Source organism: Pseudophryne corroboree, chromosome 6, assembly GCF_028390025.1.
Source record: "Pseudophryne corroboree isolate aPseCor3 chromosome 6, aPseCor3.hap2, whole genome shotgun sequence".
Lineage (NCBI taxonomy): Eukaryota > Metazoa > Chordata > Amphibia > Anura > Myobatrachidae > Pseudophryne > Pseudophryne corroboree.
In genome coordinates, this window is record NC_086449.1 from 475507365 (window position 1) to 475535326 (window position 27962).

General features: G+C 47.6%; 1 protein-coding gene across 1 annotated transcript; it reads right to left on the reverse strand.

Moving 5' to 3' along the window:
* Nucleotides 1-77: 77 nt before the first annotated feature.
* CAV2 (caveolin 2) lies at nucleotides 78-27962 on the reverse strand. Its single transcript, XM_063927236.1, has 3 exons — nucleotides 27588-27962; nucleotides 27094-27281; nucleotides 78-1551 (listed from the first exon to the last, which is right to left on the reverse strand). The coding sequence occupies exons 1-3, from the start codon at nucleotides 27729-27731 to the stop codon at nucleotides 1401-1403; spliced, it is 483 nt and encodes a 160-aa protein (XP_063783306.1). The 5' UTR covers nucleotides 27732-27962; the 3' UTR covers nucleotides 78-1400.

The following is a 27962-nucleotide window of genomic DNA, read 5'->3' on the forward strand; positions in this document are numbered from 1 at the left end:
CTGGCTTAGTAAGACTGTAATAATGCATTTTTATAACCATTAGATTGACACACAGACAAAAGATTACTGGACACACATTGAAGTTTAAGATACATATTGATTTAACTTGGTTATAAACAAATCTTTCTATATATATTTATTTAAATTGTACAAGTATAATATTTCAGTGCTTTTCAGTTAATGTACAAAGAAACCGGGCTTTTTTTTTTGTAAAATAATATGCAATGCATAAAGGAATGAGTAATTCTGTCATATAAAGCTGGAATAATAGAAAACAGCAGAGTAATACCCCATACAGGTTTTGCGGCCTCTGTGTTCTTGAAAAACTTTATACAGCAATGCAATATAAATGGTAAAAAGTTTGAATGTGTCCCTATCCTGAGGTACTAAATATCGTCAGATAGGATTTCCATATTTATGCACATCCAGTGAAAACTACATTAGTGTGCTGCTAGTTTCCACTTGTGACCACTACCCTGCTCTGATATATGAAATACTGGACATACCTTCTGTAGGATCACTGTTCTTTCCCTTAAAGGGCCTACACACTGGGCGATGTTTTTTGACCATCGATATTATTGACCAACGTTATTATCGTTGGTTGATTTTTACTATACACTGGACGATATCGATGGTCAATGTGAACGATATAAGCGTGCATACATCTATATCGTCCAAATTGACTGGCATGTATCAACGATGATCGTTCAATAATGAACGGCTGCAGGCACGCGCATCGTTCATGCATCTTCACTGAAAGATATGAACGATATCGTTCATATCTTTCAAGATATCGCCCAGTGTGTAGGCCCCTTAACAGACAGTTATTGCTTCTTTCTTAGTGCCAAATGCAGAAAGCAATAGCACCGATTTGCATGAAGTCATTATTTTACTTTTTTCAACCATCTCAAACAGGTCATATTTTGTGGATTTTCCTAAACGACAGCATGTAAGACCAAATGAACCAATTAACTTAATTAACCTGATCTAGGAAATCCATAAAACATAACAATATTTAATTGAGCAATTAGCACTGATGTAATTGTCCAATGCCTGCACACCCCCAGTGACAGGGTGGGAGTCCGGTGTAGTCAAATGACAATTTCATATTGCACCCTGTGTTCATTATGTAGATGTGCCTAAACTGTGTTCAGAAATAAATAGGTTAAGTCTAAAAAATGCTTTATCCATAATACAGTAACTAGTACTTGTCTAGTACAGGACTACACAAATAAGTGTAGTTGTAGTAGGAGCTAGAGGAGATCCGGAATGTACACATGGGAGTGTGAAGGACATATTTCATCATCAGCACACATTCAGCAGAGTAGTGAAGGACGAAGCAGTATTCATCACCACGGGTCCTGGCAGATCCTCAATATCATCAGAACTGCATAAGAGTGCTAATTCTGGTCTACTTGCACACTGACAGAGGAAAAGCACCGCCCCATACTTGCAAATAAAGGGGCTATGAGACTGTCTGTAATGCCCTTCCATACGGCTTGCACAGATGGTAACACCATTAGACAGGTCCTCACAAATGGCATTACAATCCTGCAAATAAAACAACATCATTTTAGTTATACATGGAAAACATGTAAGCAGACATCTATACAAATGCTAAACAGTGATATTATGCAATTGGGATTAGAAAATGCTAATTAAACCTGAAGTGTCTACATAAGTGGTGCCAATTAGTTGATCACAGTGTGGTCCATGGGGCAAGGACCAGTAGAAATTAACTGTCTCTCATGCGGATATATAGCCACACTTGCAGTCACTATAGTCATCAGGACTTGTGAGCCATAGCTTGTATGACCCTTATATCGGCACTCTGACACCTTCATGCTGCTTCCACAGACATTCAGGATCAATGAGCACTCACTCAGTCCTGAATGGTTCCGTAGAAATGTAAAGGTTTTTTTTCTAGCAAAATATATGTATGTATGTATGTTTAAATGAATGTGTGTGTGTGTGTGTGTGTGTGTGTGTGTGTGTGTGTGTGTGTGTGTGTGTGTGTGTGTGTGTGTATATAGGGGGTGATTTCTCTGCTGTATGTGCTTTGCAGTGGAAATATATTTAGGGGGTCATGTGCTAAGCAGTGATAAAAGTGGAGAAGTGAGCCAGTGGAGAAGTTGCCCTTGGCAACCAATCAGCTTTGACGTAACATTTATAATTTGTATACTATAAACATATACAGAGCAGCTGATTGGTGGCCATGGGCAACTTCTCCACTGGCTCACTTCTTCATTTTTATCACTGCTTAGTACATGTCCCCCTTAATCGGTTATGGTTCAATGGGTCAACCTGATTTAGGTCGACAGTCAATAGGTCGACAGTCAATAGGTTGACCACTATTGGTCAACACTAACATGGTCAACAAAGGAAAAAAAGGTCAACACATGAAAATGGTAGACACGGGACAGGTCAACACATAAAAAGGTCGACATGACATTTTTATACTTTTTTGGTGTCGTTTTTTGCGTAACATGACCAGGAACTCCAATTAGTGCACCGCGTCGCTGCGCTCGCCACAGGTTACAATTCTCAATCATAGTCCACATGGATGGTAAAGTATGAAAAAGTAAAAAATAAAAAACATAAAGTTAAAATGTCATGTCTGCCTTTTCATGTGTCAGGTGTCGACTATTTTAACGTGTGAACCCTTTTCCTGTATTGGGCATGTCAATGTCAACCAATAGTGGTCGACAGTTAATCCATGTCGACTTTCCATCTGGATACCATAGCCTGATGCTATTAGTTTATATCCTTGGGCAATTTACTGTATATATGGTAATGATTACCAATTTGCTGGCTAAAGAGAATGGCAGAATAGCCCCAAGAACTTTGGTATTGGTAGGGTGCAACAGCTTCAGTATTCAAATCCTTAAGTAAATTGATTGCACTTGGACGTTCCTTTTCTGGGGATTTAGGAACAAATAAAGACTAAAGCGCAATATCTATGGACAAAGGTAGAGATTTCACAGATCCTCATTACCCAATATCCTCAAAATATTCTGGGTCAATTTTCAACATGGTTATGGAAAAAGCAAATATTCCAAACATGGTATCAGAATTATTATCTCATTGTCATTGAACGGCATTTAAGCATTTCCAAGTTAAAATCATTCTAGTATAACACATTTGATAATAATAATGATGACTGCAGTTACCATAATTATGTGCCAAACCATTTTGCCTGATGTGACAATACTAAAAGTGTAATTTCTACACATTATTAGATCAACTAACAAATACATATCATAAATGTATAATTTTCAGGTGCCACTATCTCAGCTTGGAAAGAAAGATCAGGGTTAATTTTATTGTGGGATGTGCATATGTACTAGTAATTTGTTGCAAAAAAAGCTAAAGATTTGTGTCCAGCTTTTATTTATTTATTTTATTAAGAGACTTTGGGGGATATCACAATATCGCCCGGGGCTATCCTATCAGCCCTTATAAGCCGGCACGAGCTGCGGCTTATCTGGGTTTTTGTTGCTGTACTGCACCAGGTGCCGGCTCCTGACAGTTCCCGATGCAGCGCTGCCCTCCGGCTCCCCGTCACATGACCGCTCCCCCGTCATGTGACCGCCGCCGCTGGCAAGGTAAGAGGGGAGCTTCGGCGCTGCTCCGGCTTCCCCGGCAGGGATCTCGGTGCTGAGTGCTGGCTCCTGGGCCGCAGCACCCTCACTGCAGTCCCAGCCTGCTGCTGCTGCAGCGGGCATGGGACATGGATATGGCCTCAGGCAGGCGAACCCAAATCCCCAGAAACAACCCCGTTGTCATGTTTCACTGAACCTGTGTGTTTGCAGGAGGAAACCTGTTTTTTTTTTTTTTTTTTTTTTTACGGGCGATCCTAATTGGATAGCCTGTAAAAAAAAAATTGTTAAAACATTGGAAAAAGGGCGAAAAACCTGATGTTTTATCTCACGTAATAAGATACCGCCCTTTATTTTAGGCCTAAATATCTCTGGTTGGCAACATAGAAACATTTTTATTTTTGGCTCAAGCCAATATCTATAATATGTAACTAAACTACTGAGAACATTGCTAGTTTGAGACTGAATTGGAAAATACGATTTTAAACCTACTGGTAAATCTTTTTCTACTAGACCGTAGAGGATGCTGGGGACTCCGTAAGGACCATGGGGTATAGACTATATGCAGGAGACATGGGCACTATAAAGAGCTTTAGAATGGGTGAGCACTGTCTCCAACCTCTATGCCCCTCCTCCAGACATCAGTTAGAGAAACTGTGCCCAGAGGAGACGGACAGTACGAGGATAGGATTTTGTTAATCTAAGGGCAAGATTCACACCAGCCCACACCATCCACACTGTATAACATGGAATATACTAACCTGTTAACAGTATGAAACAAAACAGCATCAGCCCGAGCAGGCCCGGCGCTACCCGCTCAGCGAAGGGATGCAGTGCAGGGAGGCGCTGGGACAGAGAGGCGCTCCCCCTGCTCTGAATCCCTTCACTGCTGCGCCGTCCTGTCCCCCTGCTGCTGCTGTGACTGTCACGGTATGACAGTCACTGGCAGCAGCGCCTGCTGAATGAAAAACCTCCTGCCTCCCCTCCCCGTGTGACAGCGGCTGAGTATGGGACATAAGGGGGCGGAGCTAAATGGGGCGAAAGGGGGCGGGGCTAAACGGGATAGAAGGGGCGGAGCTACACTGACCAGGCTGCAGTACAGAGGGAGACTGGCTTAGGTAAGTGGTGTGTGTGTGTATATATATGGTGAGTGTGTATGTGTGCATATGGTGGGTGGGTGTGTATGTGTGTGTATATATGTGTGAATTGTGTGTGTGAGGTATGTCTGCGTACGCGCACTTTATGGATGCTAGTATTGGGGGGGCATTACGTATAATGACGCTACTACTGGGGGAGGCCATTACATGCAAGGACGATACTACTACTGGGGGGGCATTACGTATAAGGACGCTACTACTACAGGGGGGCATTACGTGAAACTACGCTACTACTGGGGTGGCCATTATTTATAAGGACGATACTACTACTAGGGGGGAATTACGTATAAGGATGTTACTACTACTGTGGGTGCACTACGTATAAGGATGCTACTACCACAGGGGGGGCTTTACGCGTAACGACGCTACTACTACTGGGAGGGTGCATTACGTATAAGGACGCTACTACAGGGGGGGCATTACGCGTAACAACGCTACTACTGCTGGGGGGGGCATTACTTATAAGGACGCTACTACTACTACGGGGGAATTACATATAAGGAGGCTTCTACTGGGGGTGCATTATGTATAAGGACGCTACTACTACTGTGGGGCATTACGTATATGGACGATACTACTATTAGGGGGAATTACGTATAAGAACGCTTTTACTACTGGGGGTGCACTACGTATAAGGACGCTACTACTGCTGGGGGGGGCATTACGTATAAGAACGCTACTACTACTTGGGGGCATTATATATAAGGACGCTACTATTACTGGGGGGGCATTACGTATAAGGATGCTACTACTGGGGGGGCATTATGCATAAGGACGCTACTACTACGGGGGGGGCATTACATGTAAAGATGCTACTACTGGGGGGGGGGCATTACGTATAAGGACGCTACTAGTACTGTGGGGGGGCATTACGTATAAGGACGCTACTACTACTAGGGGGGAATTACGTACAAGGACGCTTCTACTACTGGGGGTACACTACGTATAAGGACACTTCTACTACTGGGGGGGGCATTACGTATATAAGGACGCGTCTACTACTGGGGGTGCACTACGTATAAGGATGCTACTACTACTGGGGGCATTATGTATAAGGATGCTACTACTACTGTGAGTGCATTATGTATAAGGGTGCTACTACTACTGGGGTGCATTACATATAAGGACGCTACTACTACGGGTGGGGCATTACGTATAAGATTAATAAGATTGTGCTACATTGTGGCGTAATTTTAAATGGGGGTACTATTGTGTGGCCATGCCCCTTACTTGTGAGACCACACCCCTTTTCCCGGCGCACGCCAACGGAATATGGGAGGGCGCAATTTTATAGTTTGCAGGGGGGCGCCGAACACCCTAGCACCGGCCCTGAGCCCGAGACTGATCAAAACTGTAACATAACCCTTATGTAAGCAAAAACTATATACAAGTCTTGCAGAATTTAGTCCGCACTGGGACGGGCGCCCAGCATCCTCTACGGACGAGGCGAAAAAGATTTACCGGTAGGTTTAAAATCTTATTTTCTCTTACGTCCTAGAGGATGCTGGGGACTCCGTAAGGACCATGGGGATTATACCAAAGCTCCAGACCGGGCGGGAGAGTGCGGATGACTCTGCAGCACCGATTGAGCAAACATGAGGTCCTCATCAGCCAGGGTATCAAACTTGTAGAATTTAGAAAAAGTGTTTGAACCCGACCAAGTAGCTGCTCTGCATAGCTGTAAAGCCAAGACGCCTCGGGCAGCCGCCCAAGAAGAGCCCACCTTCCTAGTGGAATGGGCCTTTACTGAATTTGGTACCGGCAATCCAGCCGTAGAATGAGCCTGCAGAATCGTGTTGCAGATCCAGCGAGCAATAGTTTGCTTAGAAGCAGGAGCGCCAACCTTGTTGGCAGCATACAGGACAAACAGAGCTTCTGTTTTTCTAATTCGAGCCGTCCTGGCTACGTAAATTTTTAAGGCCCTGACTACATCAAGGGATTTGGAATCATCCAAATCTCCCGTAGCCACAGGCACCACAATAGGTTGGTTCATATGAAACGATGACACCACCTTATGCAAAAATTGTCCTCAACTCTGCTCTATCCACATGGAAAATGAGATAGGGGCTCTTATGAGACAAGGCCGCCAAGTCTGACACCCGCCTTGCAGATGCCAAGGCCAATAACATGACTACCTTCCAAGTGAGAAATTTTAACTCAACAGTTTGAAGAGGCTCAAACCAGTGAGATTTTAGGAACTGTAACACCACGTTAAGGTCCCATGGTGCCACTGGGGGCACAAAAGGAGGCTGAATGTGCAGCACTCCCTTTACAAAAGTCTGGACTTCTGGGAGAGAAGCCAATTCTTTCTGGAAGAATATAGAAAGGGCCGAAATCTGTACCTTAATGGAGCCTAACTTTAGGCCCATATCCACTCCAGTCTGTAGAAAGTGGAGAAACCGGCCCAAGTGGAAGTCTTCCGTAGGAGCATTCTAGGCTTCACACCAAGAAACATACTTCCTCCAGATACGGTGATAATGTTTCGCCGTCACCTCCTTCCTAGCCTTTATCAGAGTAGGGATGACTTACTCCGGAATACCCTTCCCAGCTAGGATTTGGTGTTCAACCGCCATGCCATCAAACGTAACCGCGATAAGTCTTGGAATACGCAGGGCCCCTGCTGTAACAGGTCCTCCCTGAGAGGAAGAGGCCATGGATCTGCTGTGAGCAGCTCCTGAAGATCTGAATACCAGGCCCTTCAAGGCCAATCTGGAACAATGAGTATTGTCTGCACTCTTTTTCGCCTTATGATTCTCAGTATCTTTGAGATGAAAGGAAGAGGAGGGAACATAGACTGACTGAAACACCCATGGTGTCACGAGAGCGTCCACCGCTACTGCCTGAGGGTCCCTTGACCTGGCACAATACCTCTGAAATTTCTTATTGAGGCGTGACGCCATCATGTCTATTTGAGGAAGTCCCCAAAGACTTGTTATCTCTGCAAAAACTTCTTGATGAAGTCCCCACTCTCCTGGATGGAGATCGTGTCTGCTGAGGAAGTCTGCTTCCCAGTTGTCCACTCCCGGAATGAATACCGCTGACAGAGCGCTTATGTGATTTTCTGCCCAGCGCAGAATCCTGGTGGCTTCCGCCATTGCCACTCTGCTCCTTGTCCCGCCTTGGCGGTTTACATGAGCCACGGCTGTGACGTTGTCTGATTGAATCAGAACCGGTAGGTCGCGAAGAATCTTCTCCGCTTGTCGTAGGCCGTTGTATATGGCCCTCAATTCCAGTATGTTGATGTGTAGACAAGCCTCCTGGCTTGACCACAGTCCTTGAAAATTCCTTCCTTGTGTGACTGCTCCCCATCCTCGGAGGCTCGCGTCCATGGTCAACAGAACCCAGTCCTGGATGCCGAACCTGCGACCCTCTAGAAGGTGAGCACTCTAGAGCCACACAGGAGAGACACCCTGGCCCTGGGGGACAGAGTTATTTTCTGATGTATTTGAAGGTGGGACCCGGACCACTTGTCCAGAAGATCCCACTGAAAAGTCCTCGCATAAAACCTGCCGAAGGGGATGGCCTCGTAGGTCGCCACCATTTTTCTCAGTACTCGAGTGCACTGATGGACTGACACTCTTTTCGGTTTTAACAGGTCTCTTACCATGTTCTGGAGTTCTTGGGCTTTTTCCCTCGGGAGAAAAACCCTCTTCTGTTCTGTGTCCAGAATCATGCCTAAGAAAGACAGCCAAGTCGTTGGAACCAACTGCGACTTTGGTAGATTTAGAATCCATCCATGTTGCTGTAGCACTCCCAGGGAGAGCGACACGCTTTTCTGCAACTGTTCCTTTGATCTCGCTTTTATCAGGAGATCGTCCAAGTATGGGATAATTGTGACTCCTTGCCTGCGTAGGAGCACCATCATTTCCGCCATTACCTTGGTGAACACCCTCGGGGCCGTGGAAAGCCCAAATGGCAACGTCTGAAACTGGTAATGACAGTCCTGTACAGCGAATCTCAGGTATGCCTGATGAGGAGGATATATGGGGATGTGAAGGTATGCATCCTTTATGTCCAATGACACCATAAAATCCCCCCCTTCCAGGCTGGAGATGACTGCCCTGAGCGATTCCATTTTGAACTTGAACCTTTTTAAAAACAGGTTCAGGGATTTTAGATTTAGAATGGGTCTGACCGAGCCATCCGGTTTCGGGACCACAAATAGGGTTGAATAGTACCCCTTCCTCTGTTGCGTTAGGGGAACCTTGATAATCACTTGCTGTTGACACAGCTTTTGAATTGCAGCTAAAATTATCTCCCTCTCTGGGGGAGAAGCTGGTAAAGCCGATTTGTAGAATCGACGAGGAGGCACGTCTTCGAATTCCAGCTTGTAGCCCTGGGATACAATTTCCATAGCCCAAGGATCCACGTCCGACTGAACCCAGACGTGGCTGAAGAGTCGAAGACGTGCCCCCACCGGTGCGGCCTCTCTCAGGAGAGCCCCAGCGTCATGCGGTGGATTTAGTAGAAGCCGGGGAGGACTTCTATTCCTGGGAACTGGCCGTAGCAGGCATTCTCTTCCCTCTACCCTTACCTCTGGTGAGGAAGGAAGAGCCCCGACCTCTTCTGGACTTATGCGACCGAAAGGACTGCATCTGATATTGGGGAGTTTTCTTTTGCTGTGGGGGAACATAAGGCAAAAAGGTAGATTTACCCGCGGTAGCTGTGGAAACCAGGTCCGCGAGACCTTCCTCAAATAAAACCTCACCCTTGTAAGGTAAAACTTCCATATGCCTCTTTGAGTCGGTCCATTAGCGGGTCCACAGTGCTCGCCTAGCCGAGACCGCCATCGGGTTGGCCCTTGAACCTAGTAGTCCGACATCTCTCTGAGCGTCTCTCATATATAAGACTGCGTCCTTGATGTGACCTAAGGTCAACAAATGGTATCCCTCTAGGGTATCAAGATCAGCTGACAAGGTATCTGTCCAAGCTGCTACCGCGCTACAGACCCAAGCCGATGCTATAGCCGGTCTGAGTAAAGCACCAGTATGTGTATAAATTGATTTTAAAGTCGTTTCCTGTCTGCAATCAGCAGGATCTTTGAGAGCTGCCGTGTCTGGGGACGGTAGCGCCACCTTTTTGGATAAGCGCGTCAAAGCTTTGTCCACCCTGGGCGAGGATTCCCACCTTACCCTGTCCTGTGCCGGGAAAGGATACGCCATAAGAACTCTCTTGGGAATCTGCAGTTTTTTGTCTGGAGTTTCCCAAGCTTTTTCAAATAACGCATTCAACTCATGAGATGGGGGAAATGTTACCTCAGGTTTCTTTTCCTTAAACATGTGTACCCTCGTGATAGGGACAGAGAAGTCATCTGTGATATGTAAAACATCTTTTATTGCAATAATCATATAATGAATACTTTTGACAACCCTTGAGTATAGCCTTGCGTCATCGTAGTCGACACTGGAGTCAGAATCCGTGTCGGTATCAGTGTCTGCTATTTGGGATAGGGGACGTTTTTGAGACCCTGAAGGGCCCTGTGACACCCCGTATTATCCCTGGACTCTACTTTGTCCAATCTCTTATGTAACAAGGTCACATTTGCATTTAAAACATTCCACATGTCCAACCAATCAGGTGTCGGCGTTGCCGACGGAGACACCACAATCTGCTCCACCTTCTCTCTAGAAGAGCCTTCCGCCTTAGACATGCCGACACAGGCGTACCGACACCCCACACACACACAGGGATTGTATATATATATATATATATATATATATATATATATATATATACACACACATATATATATATATATATATATATATATATTGGGCAAAAGGAAGGTACAGGTGCGCTGGTTGATCTTAATTTATGGTTTGCAGTCCACAGGTAATTCCACACCTTGGCTGTTACACTGGTTAACCACCACCGCTGCGATTCTCCAAAGTACTCAGGACCCCTTGAGCAAATTTCTGGAAGAAAGGAATTCAGGAGAATGCGCCCATAGTGTAAATCAGATTTATTTCTTAAAACATTTCATTAGAAACGAATCACAGGTATAGATGTACTAATACCTTTTTAGACCCACTCTTTGGGCCAGTTTGTGCGCATGAAAAAAATCCACAAGGCTATTACACCAACCACTGTGTCCAGAAGCCGGGACCGTGCACCGCGCTGCAGTCAGAAGCCCGTCCGGCCACCCGCAGCGATCACAGGGAGATGCATGCACCGAGTGAAGCAGACGTCTAGCAAGCTCCGCCCCAACGCGTTTCGTAAGCACTTCGTCAGGAGGCTAGCTTGCAGACGTCGTCTAGACCTTAATATACTACCCCACATATTATCACAAGCTGTTTACAATAATTAACGGTGAATGAACAATCCTCAATCCACCAACAATATATACAAGTTTTAAACACAGACATAGTTTTTACCAGATGGGTCAAAGTTTTAGTATTCAGTTACATACACTCACAAATTGGTTTTGTTTACATAAGGTTTAAAACAATACATGTAAAATTTGCAAAAAACACACACACACATCTCTGTCCTTGACTGCTCCAATATTGCTTAAAAAGCCTGATAAAACACATCATAGGCATAATTGCTCATGAATCTGTGAATTTTTAATTAGGCACATATGTGATTCATGAGCAATTATGCCTATGATGTGTTTTATCAGGCTTTTTAAGCAATATTGGAGCAGTCAAGGACAGAGATGCGTGTGTGTGTTTTTTGCAAATTTTACATGTAACGTTATGCTATCCTGACGACGGGTGCCTACCCGAAACGTTGATGCCTTAAATAAAAGTTATCTGCTATTTCCGTGAGTAAAAGACTCTGAGTGCTGCCATCCTGCCAATTTATATATATATATATATGGAGACAGTTCCCCCGATTAGGCCCTTTGGAGAGACAGAGAGAGAGAGTATGCCAGCACACAACCAGTGCCAATAACCCTGGAAATAAAATTCCCAGATAAACAGCGCTTTTATATAATCATATAGATAAATCTATACACTCACTGCGCCTTACAAGTGCCCCCCCCCCTCTTTTTTTGCCCTCTGTCACCGTGTTCAGCAGGGGAGAGTTCAGGGAGCCATTTTCTGCAGTGTGCTGTGGAGAAAGTGGCGCTGGTTAGTGCTGTGAGATCAAGCTCCGCCCCCTCAGCGGCGGGCTTTGGTCCCGCTCAAATTTATTTATACTGGCGGGGGATTATAAAATATATTGCCACAGCAGCCTATATATTCATATGAGCCAGTCCTAGAGGTTTATTGCTGCCCAGGGCGCCCCCCTGCGCCCTGCACCCATCCGTGCCTGCAGTGTGTGTAGTGTGTGGGAACAATGGCGTGCAGCGTTACCGCTGCGCGTTACCGTCTGCAGATCCACTCTGTCAGTCCCTCCATTGGTTACCTGTACTCTACCGCATTCAATATAAAATACTTTTACTCACACACAAGGCCATTAACCAAACTACACCAACGTACATCACTTCGCTTATCACAAAATATCTCCCAACCCGACCTCTTCGCTCTTCACAAGACCTGCGTCTCTCATTACTCGCTCCCACTCACGACTGCAGGACTTTCATCGGGTTGCACCCACTCTGTGGAATGCCCTACCACGCACAATAAGACTCTCCTCTAGTCTCCAAACCTTCAAGCGTTCCCTGAAAACTCACCTCTTTAGGCAAGCGTATCAAATTCCAGAACCGCCCACATAACTTTCATAAACCTTCCTATCAAATTGCATCCACTCTGTACAGTCCACACATATCCTCACATGTCTTCTCATTCTATGCAATAGATAGGCATATGTACACAAGGAAAGGTGCTATTTCCCTATAGATTGTAAGCTTGCGAGCAGGGCCTTCCTACCTCTATGACTGTTATCACCCAGTTTGTTATTGTTATTTCAAATTGTAAAGCGCAACGGAATTTGCTGCGCTATATAAGAAACTGTTAATAAATAAATAATAATACCTCATAGAAGATCTGAAGTCTTCAGCCGCCTTTGAAGTCTTCTTTCTTCGTATACTCACCCGGCTTCTATCTTCCGGCTCTGCGAGGAGGACGGCGGCGCGGCTCCGGGACGAACGGCGAGGTGAGACCTGCGTTCCGACTCCCTCTGGAGCTAATGGTGTCCAGTAGCCTAAGAAGCAGAGCCTATCAGTTAAGTAGGTCTGCTTCTCTCTCCTCAGTCCCACGATGCAGGGAACCTGTTGCCAGCAGTGATCCCTGAAAATCTTTATCAGAGAAACTAAGGAGAGCTCCCTGTAATGCACCCAGTCTCCTCTGGGCACAGGATCTAACTGAGGTCTGGAGGAGGGGCATAGAGGGAGGAGCCAGTGCACACCCATTCTAAAGTTCTTTATAGTGCCCATGTCTCCTGCGGAGCCCGTCTATACCATATGGTCCTTACGGAGTCCCCAGCATCCTCTAGGAGTAAGAGAAATAAGATTTATGTACCAAAGAAAACTTTTACATAAGGTGACATTGTGCCAGCCAGTTGTAGCCAAATTATAAAGTTAAAGAATTATAGTAATTATATATATATATATATATATATATATATACACACACACACACACACACACACACACACACACACTTTACATTGTAGGGTAGAAATGACTGGGATACCCCTCCTAGCTACCCTTCAGCCAGAAACTGGACTAAAGTTTTACTAATGCAAACAGTAATACCCCTTTCACACCGCAAACCCGGGTCCAGCCCGGTTTTTTGAATCCGGGTCCCACCCGGGTCGGACACGGGTCAGACCCTTTCGCACTACACTTTCAACCCGGGTTATTGCAGGGTTGGCTCCTTTTAACTCAACCCGGGTCAGCAATTAAAACACCATGTATGTCATTTGAAATGGACTTTTTTTGGCTCAGAAAGTAGAGATGAGCGGGTTCGGTTTCTCTGAAACCGAACCCGCACGAACTTCATGTTTTTTTTACGGGTCCGAGCAGACTCGGATCCTCCCGCCTTGCTCGGTTAACCCGAGCGCGCCCGAACGTCATCATGACGCTGTCGGATTCTCGCGAGACTCGGATTCTATATAAGGAGCCGCGCGTCGCCGCCATTTTCACACGTGCATTGAGATTGATAGGGAGAGGACGTGGCTGGCGTCCTCTCCATTAGAAATTAGATTAGAAGAGAGAGAGAGATTGTGCAGAGTCAGACAGAGTTTACCACAGTGACCAGTGCAGTTGTTGTTAGTTAACTTTTATTTATTTTAATATAATATATCCGTTCTCTGCTATATCCGTTCTCTGCCTGAAAAAAAACGATACACAGCAGCAGCCAGTCACACAGTGTGACTCAGTCTGTGTGCACTCAGCTCAGCCCAGTGTGCTGCACATCAATGTATAAAAGGCAAAGCTTATAATAATTGTGGGGGAGACTGGGGAGCACTGCAGGTTGTTATAGCAGGAGCCCCCAGGAGTACATAATATTATATTAATTTAAAATTAAACAGTGCACACTTTTGCTGCAGGAGTGCCACTGCCAGTGTGACTAGTGGTGACCAGTGCCTGACCACCAGTATAGTAGTATATTGTTGTATGTATTGTATACTATCTCTTTATCAACCAGTCTATATTAGCAGCAGACACAGTACAGTGCGGTAGTTCACGGCTGTGGCTACCTCTGTGTCGGCAGTCGGAACTCGGCAGGCAGTCCGTCCATCCATAATTGTATTACAATATATACCACCTAACCGTGGTATTTTTTTTTCTTTCTTTATACCATCGTCATAGTGTCATACTAGTTGTTACGAGTATACTACTATCTCTTTATCAACCAGTGTACAGTGCGGTAGTTCACGGCTGTGGCTACCTCTGTGTCGGCAGTCGGCAGGCAGTCCGTCCATCCATAATTGTATTATTATTATAATATATACCACCTAACCGTGGTTTTTTTTTCATTCTTTATACCGTCATAGTGTCATACTAGTTGTTACGAGTATACAACTATCTCTTTATCAACCAGTGTACAGTGCGGTAGTTCACGGCTGTGGCTACCTCTGTGTCGGCAGTCGGCAGGCAGTCCGTCCATCCATAATTGTATTATTATTATAATATATACCACCTAACCGTGGTTTTTTTTTCATTCTTTATACCGTCGTCATAGTGTCATACTAGTTGTTACGAGTATACTACTATCTCTTTATCAACCAGTGTACAGTGCGGTAGTTCACGGCTGTGGCTACCTCTGTGTCGGCAGTCGGCAGGCAGTCCGTCCATCCATAATTGTATTATTATTATAATATATACCACCTAACCGTGGTTTTTTTTTCATTCTTTATACCGTCGTCATAGTGTCATACTAGTTGTTACGAGTATACTACTATCTCTTTATCAACCAGTGTACAGTGCGGTAGTTCACGGCTGTGGCTACCTCTGTGTCGGCACTCGGCAGGCAGTCCGTCCATCCATAATTGTATTATTATTATAATATATACCACCTAACTGTGGTATTTTTTTTTCTTTCTTTATACCGTCGTCATAGTGTCATACTAGTTGTTACGAGTATACTACTATCTCTTTATCAACCAGTGTACAGTGCGGTAGTTCACGGCTGTGGCTACCTCTGTGTCGGCAGTCGGCAGGCAGTCCGTCCATCCATAATTGTATTATTATTATAATATATACCACCTAACTGTGGTATTTTTTTTTCTTTCTTTATACCGTCGTCATAGTGTCATACTAGTTGTTACGAGTATACTACTATCTCTTTATCAACCAGTGTACAGTGCGGTAGTTCACGGCTGTGGCTACCTCTGTGTCGGCAGTCGGCAGGCAGTCCGTCCATCCATAATTGTATTATTATTATAATATATACCACCTAACCGTGGTTTTTTTATACCACCTAACCGTGGCAGTCCGTCCATAATTGTATACTAGTATCCAATCCATCCATCTCCATTGTTTACCTGAGGTGCCTTTTAGTTCTGCCTATAAAATATGGAGAACAAAAAAGTTGAGGTTCCAAAATTAGGGAAAGATCAAGATCCACTTCCACCTCGTGCTGAAGCTGCTGCCACTAGTCATGGCCGAGACGATGAAATGCCAGCAACGTCGTCTGCCAAGGCCGATGCCCAATGTCATAGTACAGAGCATGTCAAATCCAAAACACCAAATATCAGAAAAAAAAGGACTCCAAAACCTAAAATAAAATTGTCGGAGGAGAAGCGTAAACTTGCCAATATGCCATTTACCACACGGAGTGGCAAGGAACGGCTGAGGCCCTGGCCTATGTTCATGGCTAGTGGTTCAGCTTCACATGAGGATGGAAGCACTCAGCCTCTCGCTAGAAAACTGAAAAGACTCAAGCTGGCAAAAGCACCGCAAAGAACTGTGCGTTCTTTGAAATCCCAAATCCACAAGGAGAGTCCAATTGTGTCGTTTGCGATGCCTGACCTTCCCAACACTGGACGTGAAGAGCATGCGCCTTCCACTATTTGCATGCCCCCTGCAAGTGCTGGAAGGAGCACCCGCAGTCCAGTTCCTGATAGTCAGATTGAAGATGTCAGTGTTGAAGTACACCAGGATGAGGAGGATATGGGTGTTGCTGGCGCTGGGGAGGAAATTGACCAGGAGGATTCTGATGGTGAGGTGGTTTGTTTAAGTCAGGCACCCGGGGAGACACCTGTTGTCCGTGGGAGGAATATGGCCGTTGACATGCCAGGTGAAAATACCAAAAAAATCAGCTCTTCGGTGTGGAGGTATTTCACCAGAAATGCGGACAACAGGTGTCAAGCCGTGTGTTCCCTTTGTCAAGCTGTAATAAGTAGGGGTAAGGACGTTAACCACCTCGGAACATCCTCCCTTATACGTCACCTGCAGCGCATTCATAATAAGTCAGTGACAAGTTCAAAAACTTTGGGTGACAGCGGAAGCAGTCCACTGACCAGTAAATCCCTTCCTCTTGTAACCAAGCTCACGCAAACCACCCCACCAACTCCCTCAGTGTCAATTTCCTCCTTCCCCAGGAATGCCAATAGTCCTGCAGGCCATGTCACTGGCAAGTCTGACGAGTCCTCTCCTGCCTGGGATTCCTCCGATGCATCCTTGCGTGTAACGCCTACTGCTGCTGGCGCTGCTGTTGTTGCCGCTGGGAGTCGATGGTCATCCCAGAGGGGAAGTCGTAAGCCCACTTGTACTACTTCCAGTAAGCAATTGACTGTTCAACAGTCCTTTGCGAGGAAGATGAAATATCACAGCAGTCATCCTACTGCAAAGCGGATAACTGAGTCCTTGACAACTATGTTGGTGTTAGACGTGCGTCCGGTATCCGCCGTTAGTTCACAGGGAACTAGACAATTTATTGAGGCAGTGTGCCCCCGTTACCAAATACCATCTAGGTTCCACTTCTCTAGGCAGGCGATACCGAGAATGTACACGGACGTCAGAAAAAGACTCACCAGTGTCCTAAAAAATGCAGTTGTACCCAATGTCCACTTAACCACGGACATGTGGACAAGTGGAGCAGGGCAGGGTCAGGACTATATGACTGTGACAGCCCACTGGGTAGATGTATGGACTCCCGCCGCAAGAACAGCAGCGGCGGCACCAGTAGCAGCATCTCGCAAACGCCAACTCTTTCCTAGGCAGGCTACGCTTTGTATCACCGCTTTCCAGAATACGCACACAGCTGAAAACCTCTTACGGCAACTGAGGAAGATCATCGCGGAATGGCTTACCCCAATTGGACTCTCCTGTGGATTTGTGGCATCGGACAACGCCAGCAATATTGTGTGTGCATTAAATATGGGCAAATTCCAGCACGTCCCATGTTTTGCACATACCTTGAATTTGGTGGTGCAGAATTTTTTAAAAAACGACAGGGGCGTGCAAGAGATGCTGTCGGTGGCCAGAAAAATTGCGGGACACTTTCGGCGTACAGGCACCACGTACAGAAGACTGGAGCACCACCAAAAACTACTGAACCTGCCCTGCCATCATCTGAAGCAAGAAGTGGTAACGAGGTGGAATTCAACCCTCTATATGCTTCAGAGGTTGGAGGAGCAGAAAAAGGCCATTCAAGCCTATACAATTGAGCACGATATAGGAGATGGAATGCACCTGTCTCAAGTGCAGTGGAGAATGATTTCAACGTTGTGCAAGGTTCTGATGCCCTTTGAACTTGCCACACGTGAAGTCAGTTCAGACACTGCCAGCCTGAGTCAGGTCATTCCCCTCATCAGGCTTTTGCAGAAGAAGCTGGAGGCATTGAAGAAGGAGCTAACACGGAGCGATTCCGCTAGGCATGTGGGACTTGTGGATGCAGCCCTTAATTCGCTTAACAAGGATTCACGGGTGGTCAATCTGTTGAAATCAGAGCACTACATTTTGGCCACCGTGCTCGATCCTAGATTTAAAGCCTACCTTGGATCTCTCTTTCCGGCAGACACAGGTCTGCTGGGGTTGAAAGACCTGCTGGTGACAAAATTGTCAAGTCAAGCGGAACGCGACCTGTCAACATCTCCTCCTTCACATTCTCCCGCAACTGGGGGTGCGAGGAAAAGGCTCAGAATTCCGAGCCCACCCGCTGGCGGTGATGCAGGGCAGTCTGGAGCGACTGCTGATGCTGACATCTGGTCCGGACTGAAGGACCTGACAACGATTACGGACATGTCGTCTACTGTCACTGCATATGATTCTCTCAACATTGATAGAATGGTGGAGGATTATATGAGTGACCGCATCCAAGTAGGCACGTCACACAGTCCGTACTTATACTGGCAGGAAAAAGAGGCAATTTGGAGGCCCTTGCACAAACTGGCTTTATTCTACCTAAGTTGCCCTCCCACAAGTGTGTACTCCGAAAGAGTGTTTAGTGCCGCCGCTCACCTTGTCAGCAATCGGCGTACGAGGTTACATCCAGAAAATGTGGAGAAGATGATGTTCATTAAAATGAATTATAATCAATTCCTCCGCGGAGACATTGACCAGCAGCAATTGCCTCCACAAAGTACACAGGGAGCTGAGATGGTGGATTCCAGTGGGGACGAATTGATAATCTGTGAGGAGGGGGATGTACACGGTGATATATCGGAGGGTGAAGATGAGGTGGACATCTTGCCTCTGTAGAGCCAGTTTGTGCAAGGAGAGATTAATTGCTTCTTTTTTGGGGGGGGGTCCAAACCAACCCGTCATATCAGTCACAGTCGTGTGGCAGACCCTGTCACTGAAATGATGGGTTGGTTAAAGTGTGCATGTCCTGTTTTGTTTATACAACATAAGGGTGGGTGGGAGGGCCCAAGGATAATTCCATCTTGCACCTCTTTTTTCTTTTCTTTTTCTTTGCATCATGTGCTGATTGGGGAGGGTTTTTTGGAAGGGACATCCTGCGTGACACTGCAGTGCCACTCCTAGATGGGCCCGGTGTTTGTGTCGGCCACTAGGGTCGCTTATCTTTCTCACACAGTCAGCTACCTCATTGCGCCTCTTTTTTTCTTTGCGTCATGTGCTGTTTGGGGAGGGTTTTTTGGAAGGGACATCCTGCGTGACACTGCAGTGCCACTCCTAAATGGGCCCGGTGTTTGTGTCGGCCACTAGGGTCGCTTATCTTACTCACACAGCGACCTCGGTGCAAATTTTAGGACTAAAAATAATATTGTGAGGTGTGATGTGTTCAGAATAGGCTGAAAATGAGTGTAAATTATGTTTTTTGAGGTTAATAATACTTTGGGATCAAAATTACCCCCAAATTCTATGATTTAAGCTGTTTTTTAGGGTTTTTTGAAAAAAACACCCGAATCCAAAACACACCCGAATCCGACAAAAAAAATTCGGTGAGGTTTTGCCAAAACGCGGTCGAACCCAAAACACGGCCGCGGAACCGAACCCAAAACCAAAACACAAAACCCGAAAAATTTCAGGCGCTCATCTCTAGAAAGATGAAGTGTCCGAAGGGGTCAAAAGGAGAGGGAAGGGACAGCTCCCAGCATTGCAGGAATCATGGCTGACAGAGCTATGTTTTTATACACAATTGCTTTTTTAACTGTTCCAGTAACACACCTCCCACCTGTCCCGTTTTTCACGGGACAGTCCCGCTGTCCCACCCATGGCAGCAGTGTCCCGCAGTGGGGGGGCAAGTTGGGATGCTCCTGTCACTGCTGCTCTGCTTACCAGAGCAGTGAATAGACATTGTGCGCACGCGCAAAGCGTCTATTCACAGATGACAGAGGGGACAGCTCAGAGAGTGCTGTGCATGCCCCCTCAGTGATGGTACAAGCGGGGCGTGTCTCGTGATTGCAGCTCTGCCACTAGACCACGCCCATTTCATATAGGTCACACACCCTTTTTGGGCGCGCATGCGCGTGGCGCGCCCCAAGGTCCCTCTTTGTACTTTTAATAAGTTGGGAGGTATGCAGTAAGCTGCCTGGCAATCTCTGCCTCACTCCTAATTCTTAGTAGCTCTAATGCTCTCTGTTCTCTCCTGTGTGGCAGGGGTCAGGCTGCTGACATCATCAAGGCACACAAAGAACAGCCAATCAGCACTTTTACATGAATGCGGGGTTGAATAACCCGGGTTGGACACTTCAGAATGCACATTGACCTGGGTCCAACCCGCGTATAATACCTCTTTCACACCGCACAAATAACCCGGTATCGACCCGGCATATTGCCGGGTCGACACGGGTCGACGTGCGGTATGAAAGTGGCATAGCCGAAATCGTGGGTCGACTGACCCGGCAATTCAACTCGGGAATAAAGCAGTGTTATACCCGGGTTGAATACCGGGTCAGTGGCTGCGTATACAGACTCCCGGGTCGATGCGTCCCGGGACCCGTTTACTACAGCAGGGAGAGGCGGCGCAGAGATCATCTCATCTCCCAACGCCGCCTCCACCTCCGCCCCCTGCTGCTATGGCAACCCGCCCAGCATATTGCCGGGTCGGGGAAGCCTGCAGCAGCGGCCAATGCCGGATCCCACCCGGGAAGGTCCCGTTTCCAATTCCCGGGTGGGATCCGGCATTAGCAATGTGAAAGAGGTATAACACTGCTTTTATACCGGGTTTAAATGCAGGGTTACTCGACCTGGGATATTCAAAAGTGGTGCTTTTAGACTGCACCTCGACCCGGGTCGAGCTGGCTCAACCCTGCAATATCCCGGGATATATTTACGGTGTGAAAGGGGTATAACACAATGATCAGGGATAGATAAATAGATAGATAGATGTAATAGGTGTTGAAGATGAGATATTATTAAGCCTGGAGATGTGATAAAGTGGAAGGTGATAACGCACCAGCCAATCAGCTTCTAAATGTCAAGTTACAGGCTGGGTTTTAAAAATGACAATTAGGAGCTGACTGGCTGGTGTGTCATCTATTTATCACTTCTCCAGGCTTAATACATCTGCTACAGAGTCTTAAAGCTGAACTTGCAGGTAGAGTTAAAACAAAAATGAATCCCCAACTCAGGGTACTGTGCACCAGGGCATGCAGGGGGATGCACTGTATCAGCCAATTTCCAGGGTCCAGTCATTTGTCTCACTCACAACCAGGGGCGGATTGGGATTGAACACCAGTCCAGGAAAATTGTGGAAGCAGCCCTAATGGGGGCGGAGTCTGTTGAGGGGCCTGTCAAGAAGGCATGGTCACTCCTCAAAGGTCCTGATTCTGAGATAGACACAGTTGGGGCCTCCTTTGCTTTACGTTATGCTAATGTTTACCTGCGACTTTATGCATATGCTGCTACAATGTCCTTCCCTGATGTACATCCGTATGTATGAATATATGCCCACTTTCAATGTCTACTGACACTGCTGTCATGCCTTTAATCTACTTCTGATTTTATTGATTTTTCATTCTACAAACCCCCTTTTTTTAACCTTATATGTTTCAAAGTACGTACAGGGAGGGGGAGCACACACTACATACAGCAGAGTACAGGGAGGGAGCACACACTACATACAGCACAGTATAGGGAGGGAGCACACACTACATACAGCACAGTACAGGGAGGGGGAGCACACACTACATACAGCAGAGTACAGGGAGGGAGCACACACTACATACAGCACAGTATAGGGAGGGAGCACACACTACATACAGCACAGTACAGGAAGGGGGAGCACACACTACATACAGCACAGTACAGGGAGGGGGAGCAAACACTACATACACCACAGTACAGGGAGGGAGCACACACTACATACAGCAGAGTACAGGGAGGGAGCACACACTACATACAGCACAGTATAGGGAGGGAGCACACACTACATACAGCACAGTACAGGGAGGGGGAGCACACACTACATACAGCACAGTACAGGGAGAGAGCACACACTACATACAGCAGAGTACAGGGAGGGAGCACACACTACATACAGCAGAGTACAGGGAGGGAGCACACACTACATACAGCACAGTACAGGGAGGGGGAGCACACACTACATACAGCACAGTACAGGGAGGGAGCACACACTACATACAGCACAGTACAGGGAGGGGGAGCACACACTACATACAGCACAGTATAGGGAGGGAGCACAAACTACATTCGGCACAGTACAGGGATGATGCAAACACTACATACAGCACAGTATAGGGAGGAAGCACACATTATATACAGCACAGTAAAAAGAGGGGGAGAACATACTACATACAGCACAGTACAGGGAGGGAGCACACACTACATACAGCACAGTACAGGGAGGGAGCACACACTACATACACCACAGTACAGGGAGGGGGAGCACACACTACATACAGCACAGTACAGGGAGGGAGCACATACTACATACAGCACAGTACAGGGAGGGAGCACACACTACATACAGCACAGTACAGGGAGGTGGAGCACACACTACATACAGCACAGTACAGGGAGGGAGCACACACTACATACAGCACAGTACAGGGAGGGAGCACACACTACATACAGCACAGTACAGGGAGGGAGCACACACTACATACAGCACAGTACAGGGAGGGAGCACACACTACATACAGCACAGTATAGGGAGGAGCACACACTACATACAGCACAGTACAGGGAGGGGAGCACACACTACATACAGTACAGGGAGGGAGCACACACTACATACAGCAGAGTACAGGGAGGGAGCACACACTACATACAGCACAGTACAGGAAGGGGAGCACACACTACATACAGCACAGTACAGGGAGGGAGCACACACTACATACAGCACAGTACAGGAAGGGGAGCACACACTACATACAGCACAGTACAGGGAGGGAGCACACACTACATACAGCACAGTACAGGAAGGGGAGCACACACTACATACAGCACAGTACAGGGAGGGAGCACACACTACATACAGCACAGTACAGGGAGGGAGCATACACTACATACAGCACAGTACAGGGAGGGAGCACACACTACATACAGCACAGTACAGGAAGGGGAGCACACACTACATACAGTACAGGGAGGGAGCACACACTACATACACCAGAGTACAGGGAGGGAGCACACACTACATACAGCACAGTACAGGGAGGGAGCACACACTACATACAGCACAGTACAGGAAGGGGAGCACACACTACATACAGTACAGGGAGGGAGCACACACTACATACACCAGAGTACAGGGAGGGAGCACACACTACATACAGCACAGTATAGGGAGGGAGCACACACAAGGAGTGAAACAGGGGACCCATGCAGCGGAATCTGTCCCAGTGGCCAATCCACCCCGGATTACATACATAGCCACCACATTATTACATGAATAGCACCACATTACACGTATAGCACAGCATTACATGTGTAGCACCGTACTACACGTACAGCACTGCATTACACAAATAGCACCACATAAAACGAATAGCACATTACAGGTATAGCACCGTACTACACGTTTAGCACCACATTACACATATAGCACCTCATTACACAAATAGCACCACATTATATACGTACCCATCACATTACATAAATAGGCCCATCATCATGGACAGACATTGGGCAGCTATAGGGCTGAAGGACTTTGCAATAGAGATTGTCCCAGGGCTGGCTGTGAGTGCAGTTTGATCAGATGGAATCCTAAGAACAAAGTACATCCTGGTCCTGTCCAATCCCCAAACCATACACTGTGACCGGGGATGCTCTAACCAGGGCCGTAACTAGGTGTGTGCGAGAGGGGCCTCGCACACAGCGCAGAGCCCTGGGGAGCGCACAGTCACGGCCCTGTTTAACACTGTACGGAGCATCAGAGCTCCGTACAGCCCCATTGCCCAGCCGCAGCCCACAGTGCCGGCGCTACCCGCTCAGCAAAGCAGGGAGGCGCCGCACACCAAAGGCGCTCTCTCCACTCTGCTACACCTGGCTTTCTAGTATTGCTGCCAGCTGCCGCACCCTGTCACACTGACAAGCAGCGGCGGCACTGGCAGCATAAACAGAAAGCTCCTCAGTCTTATCTCCGGTTTCAGGGCCGTCCCACCTCCCCGCTGCACCTGTCAGTCCGGATGACAGACAGACAGGCAGCAGCGTCGCGTCCACCCTTCCCCCCCTTTCCCTCCCCCTGTCACTAAAGAGTCTGCAGTCTTCAGCAGGTGCCTGCTCCCTCCCCCCTCCCATCAGTGGACATTCCGCGGGGCCCGGGCACCTTTATTTTTCCTTTGCAGCCACATGCTGCACTTTGATGAGACTGCAGAAGTCGGGCAGACAACGATGCTTTGCTGTGCCTGCTTCCTCGTTAGGCAGGAACAGGAAGTCACGTGTGCACATGTGACTGCACTGGAGGATCCTTCACACATGAGAAGAGGAGCAGCGCAGCCAGCCCAGCAGATCTAGCAGGCAGCCATACCTACTGGAGGAGCAGACAGTCAGGTAAATGCTGCTGCTGACACACATGGGGAAACTGATATATTATTGTGTGCTAAGGGTGGGAGGGAGGAAGGGGATGGTATATAAATGTGTGCTGGGGAAGGGAGGGGGGGACTGGTATATGTGTGCTGGGGAAGGGGGGGGGGACTGGTATATAAATGTGTGCTGTGGAAGGGGGGGGAATGGTGTATAAATGTGTGATGGGGAAGGGGGGGGGACTGGTATATAAATGTGTGCTGGGGAAGGGGAGGGGACTGGTATATAAACGTGTGCTGGGGAAGGGGGGGGGGAATTGTATATAAATGTGTGCTGGGGAAGGGGGGGAATGGTATATAAATGTGTGCTGGGGAATGGGGGGGCATGGTATATAAATGTGTGCTGGGAAAGAGGGGGAATGGTATATAAATGGGGTTCACTATGGTATGCCGGCGGACGGGCTCCCGGCGACCAGCATACCGGCGCCGGGAGCCCGACCGCCGGCTTACCGACAGTGTGGCGAGCGCAAATGAACCCCTTGCGGGCTCGCTGCGCTCGCCACGCTACGGGCGCGGTGGCGCGCTACGCTATTTTATTCTCCCTCCAGGGGGGTCGTGGACCCCCACAAGGGAGAACAATTGTCGGTATGCGGGCTGTCGGGATCCCGGCGCCGGTATACTGTGCGCCGGGATCCCATCAGTCGGCATACTGAAGACCACCCATATACATGTGTGCTGGGGAGTGGCATATTAATGTATGCTGGGGGGGGAAAGTGGCATATTAATGTGTTTCTTTTGTCAATTAATGCATTTTCCCACTGCCTTTCACCCAGTGCTTCTCCCCGGCCGTCACCTCTCTCCTGTCACCCACTAACTCGCATCTCTCTTTCCCCATCACCTCTCTCTCCGTACAGTGGAGCTGAGGCGGCTTGCGGGTGGGGCATGTTGGCGGGTCCTCCCCGCTCCCATACTCCGTAAACAGGGGGATGCTGTCTGCCGTAATGTGTAAAAAGGGGGACGTTGTCTGCCGTAATGTATAAAAAAGGGGACGCTGTCTGCTGTAATGTGTAAAAAGGGGGACGCTGTCTGCCGTAATGTGTAAAAGGGGCTCTACCTGGTGTAGTGGCGCTACTGTGCGGTGTAATTTGAATAATGGAGGCAACTGTGCACCGTAGTATGAATTGGTATTATTTTGTGGCCACACCCTTTCCCCATGAAGCCACGCCCCTGTTTTTTTGCGCGCGCCTACGGTGCGCACTGCCCATGTTTTCCATAAGGTGGGGGGGCACCAATACCGTTTCTTGTACACAGCGCTAAAATGCCTAGTCACGGCACTGGCTCTAACCATTACACTATCATGATAATGCAAATAATATAATTAAAAATAACCTCTCTGCCGGGTCTCCTTCGGTGCTCAGTTGCCGCTCTGGCCAGTTCAGTGAGAGTGCGGGAGCTAGGGTGGGCGCGGGTGTAGTGAACCCGGCTCCGACCATCGTTATGCTGCTTCTCCCGGGTCGGACTCGTTGAAGAGACCTTTGGCCAGGGCCAGAGAGAGGATGCTGCTGGGCTGGTTAACTTTCTCCAGGTCCTCCGTTGGTAGAACAATTTCACGTCTTTTCACGGTTAGCGGCACCTGGAAGTGCCCGCTATCCTAACTTCCGGATTGCGTTCCAATGAACCGCAAGTACTGGAAGCCGTGTGAGCCAGCCCAGCCTGAGTGTGAATAGGCCTGGCTGAGGGGGATATGGGACCGGACCATCGGCATCTGTCATGGCGTCCTGGTGGGCCAATCCGCCCCTGCTCATAGCCCAAGCTAAAGGCCTCAGACTGTCATACAGCTGAGGGAAGGGTGGCCACATGGACCAATAAGAAGGTACAATTAAAGATATTGCAGATTTCAATTGGTCCTTCCTCTGGATACTCCCTCTACTGCCACTTTAGGGGTACATTTACTAAGCAGTGATAAGAGCGGAGAAGTGAGCCAGTGGAGATATTTCCCCATCAACCAATCAGCAGCTCTGTATCATTTTATAGTATGCAAATTATAGATGTTACTTCAGTGCTGATTGGTTGCCATGGGAAACTTCTACACTGGCTCACTTTTCCGCTCTTATCACTGCTTAGTAAATGTACCCATAAAGGTGGTGAGCTAAAAACATTTTCACCATAATACAGTAGCCCCCCCCCCAAACCCCGATCAGCCTGCAGTCACAGTGCTCCAATAAGGGAGTGCAGCTTTCTGAAAATGTCACAAGTAATATTGCAGCTTTACCTAGAGAATCTACACTATCCGAAAAATACCTTGAAGGTCAGATGATTAACATACACTATTTCCCCTGATTTATAAAGGTATATATTCCCTTGAGTTGTTGTAAGACAGAATGTGATGTTTTACTATTAGGCTATTAATATTGCAGAAATAACATTGTGATGGCCTGGATTGTCTGACCTGATTCATAACAATAGTTTAAATCCGCAGTATAATTTATCCTATGGCAGGTGGGATTACAATGATATCGTTCAGCAATGACTTTATAGCAGCAATCATTTCAATACATATGATGAGTTTGTACGAATTCCTACAATAAAGCAATTGCTGCATTTACCAGATGTGCAGGCAGCTGAGGATGGCGAAGAGCAGTCCTAGTACAAAGGCCAGAGGGATGGCGAGGATGACCGTCAGCAGCTTGTAGACCAGGTACTTGCTGATCTCATACAGGGCAGTGCTGCAGATCCACACGTTATCGAAGCTGTGCGTGGTGTCCGGCTCCGCAATCACATCCTCAAAGGTGAGCTGTAACACACAGGGGACAGGGGGAGAGGAGCTGTTACTCATGCACCCCCATACACATCTATTACCTAGGGCTCCCCACCTGTCCAACTACAAATCCCAAGAGCCCGGACAGGAAAAGCTGACAAGACCTGCTGTGACTTGTAGTACCACAACAGCTCGACTCTACCTCGTATATATACTATAGGTGGGTAAGCGACATCTCACCATACAAAAAGTTAGCAGCATCTAATAAAGCGATTCATTATCTACGGCTAGTAGTGCAAGTTACCCGCACAGTGCACACCTATCGCCGTCACTGCCCCTTACCTTCAGGTGCCCGTTCAGATTGTGGGGGTCCCGGTCCGGTTGGCTGTCATAGGCTTTCTCGGTCAGCATTGGGACAGTAGAGCGATTGAACTCGTCCTCATCCATGAAGATGCGAGCGTCGGCTTTCTCCTTTTCCAGCCCCATAATGTCAGCGATAGGGAGAGCCTGCACCTGGTTCTGAGCGCCGGTCTGTGTGCCCCCACTCCCCGGATGCCCGTGCTGCTGCGCTGTCCCCCTCCTCCCAGCCCTGTGTGTGTCGGTGCGGGCGGCTGCATACTCGGCCACTGGCTCCCGGGACACGCCCAGCTCTACACACCCTCAGCAGCCGGGAGAGAGCTCAGGAGGGGACTTGGCTGTTCTATCATTTGCAAAGCT

Bases quoted from the DNA above. Each gene is read 5' to 3' on its own strand.
- CAV2 (XM_063927236.1), bottom strand. From the start codon at position 27,731: ATGGGGCTGGAAAAGGAGAAAGCCGACGCTCGCATCTTCATGGATGAG. The intron at 27,282-27,587 runs GTAAGGGGCAGT...TGTGTGTTACAG, and splicing joins ATCTGAACGGGCACCTGAAG to CTCACCTTTGAGGATGTGAT. The intron at 1,552-27,093 runs GTAAATGCAGCA...TTTTATTTGCAG, and splicing joins CTCAGCTGCCTGCACATCTG to GATTGTAATGCCATTTGTGA.